The 8,179-nt window shown below is 42.8% G+C and overlaps 1 protein-coding gene across 2 annotated transcripts in view; it reads right to left on the bottom strand.

Moving 5' to 3' along the window:
* Positions 1-584: 584 nt before the first annotated feature.
* Positions 585-8,179, bottom strand: part of NDUFA9 (NADH:ubiquinone oxidoreductase subunit A9) — a 53,629-nt gene continuing 46,034 nt past the window's right edge. Inside the window, exons 9-11 of one of the 2 annotated variants that reach the window (XM_080660931.1) lie at positions 6,449-6,544; positions 4,152-4,218; positions 585-1,455 (exon numbers count right to left, since the gene is read on the bottom strand). In XM_080660931.1, the coding sequence (XP_080517057.1) occupies positions 1,285-1,455; positions 4,152-4,218; positions 6,449-6,544 (334 nt within the window). In that variant the 3' untranslated portion in view covers positions 585-1,284. The remainder of the gene's footprint in view (positions 1,456-4,151; positions 4,219-6,448; positions 6,545-8,179) is intronic. The other variant, XM_080660932.1, reaches the window with a different exon arrangement.

Genomic DNA, 8,179 nt, shown 5'->3' with positions numbered 1-8,179 from the left:
GGACCCAGGCCTGCAGGGGAGAGCAGTTGCAGGGGGGGAACCAGGCCTGCAGGGGAGGGCAGTTGTGGGGGGACCAGGCCTGCAGGTGAGGGCAGTTAGGGGTGACCAGGCCTGCAGGTAGGGCAGTTAGGGGCAATCAGGCTGTCAGGGTAGTGGTTAGGAGGTGATCAGGCTGGCAGGCATAAGTGGTTAGGGGCAATCAGGAAGGCAGGCAGGCGAGCAGTTGGGAGCCAGCAGTCCTGGATTGTGAGAGGGATGTCTGACTGCCCGTTTAGGCCCGATCCTACCGGGATCGGGCCTAAACGGGCAGTCAGTTTTTATTTATACTGTACTGAGGAATTTGCTGACACTAAACCAACTGTTCATCTGGGTCTTGGCTGCAATATCAACTTACACAAAAGTCCGAATTCCTGTGCATTAGCCATCACTGCAGAGAGACTGTGGCACCTCCTTCACATGGAGAGAACCTTTCTATATCCATTTATCTGAAATCATCTAGCTGTCCTAATAGCAGGGGGACAGACTTCAGGTAGTTTAGGTCTGAGCAGAGGACTATGGAATTACTGCATACAGTTTGAAAATCTGTCTACAATGTTTTATATGTATGTACTATTTTTTTTAAATATATTTTATTGATTTTTTACAGAGAGGAAGGGAGAGGGATAGAGAGCTAGAAACATCGATGAGAAAGAAACATTGATCAGCTGCCTCCTGCACACCCCCTACTGGGGATGTGCCCGCAACCAAGGTACATGCCCTTGACCGGAATCGAACCTGGGACCCTTGAGTCCGCAAGCCGACGCTCTATCCACTGAGCTAAACCGGTCAGGGCTGTACTATTTTTAAAATATATATAGATGTCATTAAGATAAAATTTGAAAAATAATCTCAAATTAGTTATGGAACATTATATATTTTCTCAATTAATGGATAGTAAAAGACAATCCCCTATCACTTGTGGTTGTCATAATATTTTGACATTAAAAGGGGATCTTTGTTATAGAAGTAGCTTGACACAGTGAAATTCAAATCCTTCAGCATTACAGAGGATAAATGACACATATCATTAAATATATATTTTTAAACAAAAATTATGCTTAAGCTCTAAATGGCTAAATTTCTCATTTTATAAATCAAGAAAGGAAAAGCTGTTGCAGAATATAACCTCAGATGTTTTAATAGAGAGATCTTATTCACTGTTTACAGGATTCTCTGATGAAAGTGGGCTGGTCACTAGCCAGGTAACGCAAATGACTCCAAAAACCCAGAGCAGCTCAGGAGCCACTAAAAGTTGACAGTCTTCGCTGGCTTCACCTCATCCATTTCAGAAGACAGCCAGCGGTACGTGCGATGACGCCGCAGCACCTCGATGGCCTTCAGTTCCAGGGGTGTGGCCTGAATACCAAGGTCTTCCAAGCCAGGCAAGTGAGGCAATGTCATGTCGGTGATGTGAATCTTTGAACAAACAAAGAACCACAGAGAACACTGAATGCTGTCCGAGAACGCCACATGCTATCCAGCAAGCACTTAACCCTCCAGCTGAGACCCATTACTGATACTGATACTTCACTGTTTTCAAAGGATATGGGGCAATACTTGATTCCTGGCACTCTCTAAAAGTTGACCACAGGAAAAAGGTTTAAGAAAAAAGGGCAAGTTCACCAAATAGCAGCTCAAAGGTCCCCAGCACTATCCATGAGCATAGAACACAGGCTCTAGGGGAGTCATTCTACAGATTTAAACAGAAATAAATCTAAAGTGAGAGGCATAGGTCGTCAAATTTGTCAGGGGTGGCTTTATAGGAGGTTTTAAGTAAAATATAGGATTTAAAGCCTGTGTGTCTGAGCACAGGCTTTCTGTCTCAGTTTTTTTTTTTAATTTTTTTTTATTGTTTAAAGTATTACATATATCTCCTTTTTTTCCCCCATTGACCTTCCCCCAGCCTCCCCTACCCCCTGTCGCATGCCCTCATCCCACCACCCCCAGTGTCTTGTGTCCATTGGTGTGCTTATATGCATGCATACAAGTCCTTTGTCTGCCTCAGTTTTAACTGTTGAATTACAGAAATAACTAGCATTTGTCCTTGCTCATTAAGAGATAATCCATTAACCTTTGTGCTCCAGCTATACTTAACCTGGTTGACTAATAATGCTCAGATCTAAAAATCCAAACCCATCTTGAAGGAAAATGAACTGTAAGACTTAAAAAGATCCTTCATCCTCCCACCCGACAAAGCCTGCAATTCTTTTACCAGTGCTGTAAAGCAACCTCCAAATCAAATCTAAAACCCATTCAGCCTACTGTACTAACACTTTTTCACTTACAAATGTGAGAGGCACATTAGTGCAAGATACATTCTGACAATTAGTTCTCTTGCCCAATCTTTCATGAATATACAGGACACCTTGAAATGGTCTTAGCTTTCCACCCTATCGGCTGTCCATTCACATTTGTTCTCCAAGGACTATTTTTCCATCTTCTCTACATTTTAGCTTTCAGGTAACATTCAAAGGACAATCTGGCTATTTCTTATTGATAAAAGGTCAACTGGTCTTCAAAGGTCGAGGTGGTATATTATTTTATTTTGTGTCCTCCCTAGAAACTTTTATAGGCAGTGGGTGAATGATCAATGAGTCAGAATAGAATGGGAGATAGCAGGCTGGGAAGAGCCAGAGCTCTGGAGTCCAACACACTGCAGAGGGACCAGAGAGGCAACAGGAGACTGCTCAAGGCAGTAAGAAAGAAGACTCTACCCATTTGGATTAAAGTGGGTAGAGGAGAGACAATTATTTCCTTTACCTTCTGTAAGTTGAAAAATTTAAATACTATTATAAACATTTTCATAACAAGCTGAATAAAAAGGTAGAAAGAGTAGAAGTTGTAAGATCTGGAGCGTATTTGAGGGTTACCAGAATCATACTTGCTGAAGGTGTAGAGCTGTGCTCTCCAATACGATAGCCACTAACCAACTTTAACTAAAATTAAATAAAATTCAAAGCTTATTTCTAGAGTCACACAAGCCACACGTCAAGTGTTCAATAGTGACATGTTGCTAGTGGTTACATCTTAGACATTGTAGATCATAAAACATTCCCAGCACTGCAGAAGTTCTATGGAAGAGCACTGATTTAGATCTAGACTGGATGGGAAAGGAAGAAATCCTACATTTTTGACTTGACAAACAGAGCTTATAGTGATGCTGTTAATTGTGATGACAGAGGCAGGTTTGCAATTCTATTTATGGACATGTTCTATTTCAGATAACTATAGTATTATCTAAATTGGTAAGAGCCCATTGCTGGGTTGGGGAGCTATTCAGGGCTGGAGATAAAACTGCAGTTATGAGTTACAGATAGCAGCTGGAGCTAGGTGAGGGTCATTTAGAGAATAAGCAAAGATGGCAAAAGGCTGAGGATAGAGCCCTTGGGTCCCCAAACATTTAGAGATCAGGAAGAGAATGACCCAGGAAGGCAGACCGAAAAGCAAGGCCCAACAAGAAGAGGAAATCCAAGAGAATGTAGAACTGGCCAGAAAAGAGATGGAAATTCAGGGTTGCAAGAAGGAGAGAGCACCTCATGGATGCAGCAAGATGATGTCAGAAAACTCACTATGGATTTGGCAGAATGGAAATCACAGGCAACCTTGAAAAAAACAATTTTAGGGGGAAAATGGGAATAAAAGCCTGAGTGAAGTGTGTTAAAGAAAGAATGAAGAAACCGTCAACAGCAGGCACAGGGAGCCCTTCTGAGGAGTTTTGATGCAATGGCACAAACAGGGTGGGAAGGGAGGGTTTTGTCTTTTAAAAAAGAGTGGAGCTCTTATAGCATGTTTGTATGCTGAGGGAAATGAGCCAACAGAGAAAGAAAAATTAATAGCACCAGAGAAAAGGTAGCGGAGGAACCACACCCTGGAGCAAGCTGAGAGTGGGGGAGTCTGAGTCCACAAGTAGAGGGCTGACCTTTCCAAGAGGGTAAAGACAGACAAGAGCATGAAAATAACCCCAGCAAACAAAAATCACTTCTAACTGCCAGACTCTATAATTGGGTTCCTCTTCAAATCATATAAATCTTTCACCTTTTCCTAACTTACCCATCTATGCAGCTCTCTGCCCAGCATCTATCCAGGCAGATGTTCAACACACTTATACTCACCCGCTCCACTTTATCCCTCGTTGTCCAGGGCTCAAATGGACTGATTTCAAACAATCGTGCTACCAATCTAGACAAAGGAATAAATACAGCACATGGGGTGTCTCTATGCCCAATATTCAAGCTAGCTTATAAGAACCACAGGAAGAGAGACTGCTCTAGAGGCATTTTTCCTTAAAGAAAACCGCCCAGCTCTAGCCGATTTGGCTCAGTGGATAGAGTGTCGGCCTGTAGACTGAAGGGTCCTGGGTTCGATTCCGGTCAAAGGCACATGCTGGGGTTGCCGGCTCAATCCCCAGTGTGGGGGGTGTGCAGGAGGCAGCCGATCAATGATTCTCTCTCATCACTGATGTTTCTCTCTCTCTCCCTCTCCCTTCCTCTCTCTGAAATCAATAAAAATATTTTTAAAAAATAAAGGAAAAAAACCGCCCAGTCGGCGTGGCTCAGTGGTTGAGCGCCAACCTATGAACCAGAAGGTTCTTCGTTCGATTCCTAGTCAGGTTACATGCCCAGGTTGTGGGCTCGATCTCTAGTGTGGGGTGTACAGCAGGCAGCGGATCAATGATTCTCTCTCATTATTGATGTTTCTATCTCTATCTCCCTCTCCCTTCCTTTCTGAAATCAATAAAAATTTAAAAAATTAAAAGAAAAAGAACCAACATCCTGGCACAACTCTCTGTGAGGTTACCTTTTCTTTCAAGTTAACCCAGCCTGACCGCTGTAACTGCTGCCACTCCTTATTCTCTACCAAAGAGACAACTAATCTTAAAAAGTAAAATAAAGCTACCACCACCAACAAAACAAACAAAATATCCCACATTCAGAAGTCTGAAATTCAATCTAATTTAAGCCTCAGAAATTCAAATATGCTTCCATTAAGGATGTAGGGCAAACTGAACAGTGTGCAAATATTAACAATGCCTACTGTGTGCCAAGTATTGTTCTAGGCATTGGAGATAGAGATGTGAACAAATAGCAATGCTTCCCCTTCGTTGTTTTTTTAAATTATTTTATTTTTTTAAATTTATTTTTAGAGAGAGAGGAAGTGGAGGGGGAGAGAGAGGGAAAAACATCAATGTGAGAGCATAACATTGATTGGCTACCTCCTGCCACACCCCAAATGGGGATCGAACCCGCAACCAGGGCATGTGCCCTGACTGAGAATTGAACCAGTGACCCTTCAGTGCAGAGGACAACACCCAACCAACCAAGCCACACCAGCCAGGACAATGCTCCCCTTCTTAAAACATTCATTCATTCATTCATTCATTCTCTCCTTAAAACACTCTTTTTTCAAAACTAATACAAAATGATACTGCATGTAAACTATAATTGAAAAAAAATTTTTTAAAAAGAAAGTCAAAACATCACTTTCCTTTGGGTATTTAGGCTTCCAAACTCTACATTTTTCACTTAAGCATTCTTATTACACTTTTTTAGCCTCTTTGACAAAGTTGTTATTCTGCTGGTTCTTTAAATGTAGGTATTCCTCATGCTCTGTCCTAGCCTCCCTCTTTCACTCACACTATATATACTCTTCCCTACCTACTTCAGAGTCATTATAAGTATTAAATGAGAAGTAAAGACAGCCTGAAAATAGAACACTCTCTATAGGTATTATCATCACACTACATTCTAATTGACTACTGTTCTGATACCTCTGTTACAGGGCTTAATGTAACATCTCAAGTGCCTAATGCATTGCCTATGACACAGCAGGCACTTGATGAACAAACAAATGAAGGAGTGAACTGCCATGCTGGTTTATAAAAAAATCTGGCAAACTGGAGTGACATAATTCTGAGCTTCTAAACCTACAAATGGAAGAAATGAACCAAGAAGCAGGGAAATAAGACAAGGCAACCATAGGCCAAGTCTAAACCAACCTAGCTCCTTTCCCCAATTGCATGACCAGAATGGTTTAATAAAGAGGAGTCCCTTTGCCACTTCTGGGTAAATGATATGAAACAGAGAAACCTTATTTCTCCTTTATCCAACCTGCCAAGATACTTTTCCACATTAAAACTCAGTGATTTTTAATTGGAGAATCTGAAGAACTGCAGATTTAACCCCTCAACACATCGTTTTTCTCATCCACACTAATCTGCATTTCCCTTTCTTAGACGTCTCTGGTTCTTTCCCAGACTAACATCAAGATATCAGGACAACATTGTAGTTAGAGATTCTGAGACTTCACTATAAAGGACATACTCCCTATAACCCTAAGTGAGAGAGCATTATGAACAAATGTATCTAGTTAGCTCTATTTTAGAAGGCACAAAAAGAAGTGCTTTACTTACTGATAGGCAAAACGTGGCAAAGGGTATGGGAGGAAGGGTCTATGAGCCATACCAAAGACATACTGCACCAGGTCAAAAAGAAGGTATCGATTGGGCCTACGAAAAACAAAATTCAGTTATTCAAATTATTTGCACCTACAAATTCACCTTTTTAATTTAATAAAATAACATTTTTCCTATGAAAAAGGAACACATATGCACTATAGTAAATACAGATTAGCACAAAGGAAAATCATCATAATCCCACCAAAGACAATGTTAATATATTTAAAATATATCCTTCTTATCTCCTTATATATACATTTGTGTTTTTATAAATATAAGATTACAGTTCATCCTATTCTGTAATGTCTTTTCATTTAACATTAAATCACAATCATCTGTCAATGTCATTAAACATTCTAGTGCATGTTTAATGCTTGCACATACTGCATGTATAGTAATTATAACTATTTTACCAATTCCCAATTTTTGGATGTTTAAACTATTAAAAATATTTTTCTTTTATAAAATAATGCTTTAATAAACATTCTAATAGTAAATATTTGTACTTATCCATAATTATGTGTTTACTAGAGGGACGGTGCATGAAATTCATGCACTCAGGGGGGAAGGTCCCTCAACCGGGCCTGCACCCTCTTGTAGTCCGGGAGCCCTCGGGGGATGTACGACTGATGGCTTAGGCCCAATGAGTGGGCTTAAGCCATCAGTTGGACATCTTTAGCGTTGCCGTGGAAGCGGGAGAGGCTCCCGCCACCACCGCTGTGCTCGCCAGCCTTGAGCCCAGCTTCTGGCTGAGCGGTGCTCCCCCTGTGGGAGCACACTGACCACCAGGGGACAGCTCCTGCATTGAGCATCTGCCCCCTGGTGGTCAGTGCAGGTCACAGCGATCGGTCGTTCTGCCGTTCGGTCTATTTGCATATTAGCCTTTTATTATATAGGATAATACATTCTAGAAGTAGGACTAGCTAAAAAGTATACTTTGAGATTTTAAGGCTTTTATTGAATACTAGAGGCCCGGTGCACAAAATTCGTGCACTGGGGGATTGTTCCTCAGCTCAGCTTGCACCCTCTCCAATCTGGGACCCCTCGAGGGATGTCTGACTGCCCGTTTAGGCCCAATCCCGGTGGGATCAGGTCTAAACGGGCAGTCAGACATCCCTCTCACAATCCAGGACTGCTGGCTCCCAACTGCTCACCTGCATACCTTCCTGATTGCTCCTAACTGCTTTTGCCTGCCATCCTGATCACCCCCTAACCACTCCCCTGCCAGCCTGATTGATGCCTAACTGCTCCCCTGCCAGCCTGTTTTCCCCTAACTGTCCTCCCCTGCCGGCCTGGTCACCCCTAACTGCCCTCCCCTGCAGGCCTGGTCACCCCTAACTGCTCTCCCCTGCAGGCCTGGGTCCCTCCCAACTGCTCTCCCTTGCTGGCCATCTTGTGGCGGCCATCTTGTGTCCACATGGGGGCAGGATCTTTGACCACATGGGGGCAGCCATCTTGTGTGTTGGAGTGATGGTCAATTTGCATATTACTCTTTTATTAGATAGGATAGAGGCCTGGTACATGGGTGAGGGCCAGCTGGTTTGCCCTGAAGGGTGTCCCAGATCAGGGTGGGGGTTCCCTTGGGGCGTGAGGTGGCCTGGGTGAGGGGCCTGTGGTGGTTTGCAGGCTGGCCACGCCCCCTGGTGACCCAAGCGGAGGCCCTGGTATCTGGGGTTTATTTATCTT

This window comes from Plecotus auritus (assembly GCF_963455305.1).
Source record: "Plecotus auritus genome assembly, chromosome: 3".
Taxonomy (NCBI): domain Eukaryota; kingdom Metazoa; phylum Chordata; class Mammalia; order Chiroptera; family Vespertilionidae; genus Plecotus; species Plecotus auritus.
Note: the sequence above shows the minus strand (reverse complement) of the source record. Positions and strands in the feature narration are given on the sequence as shown.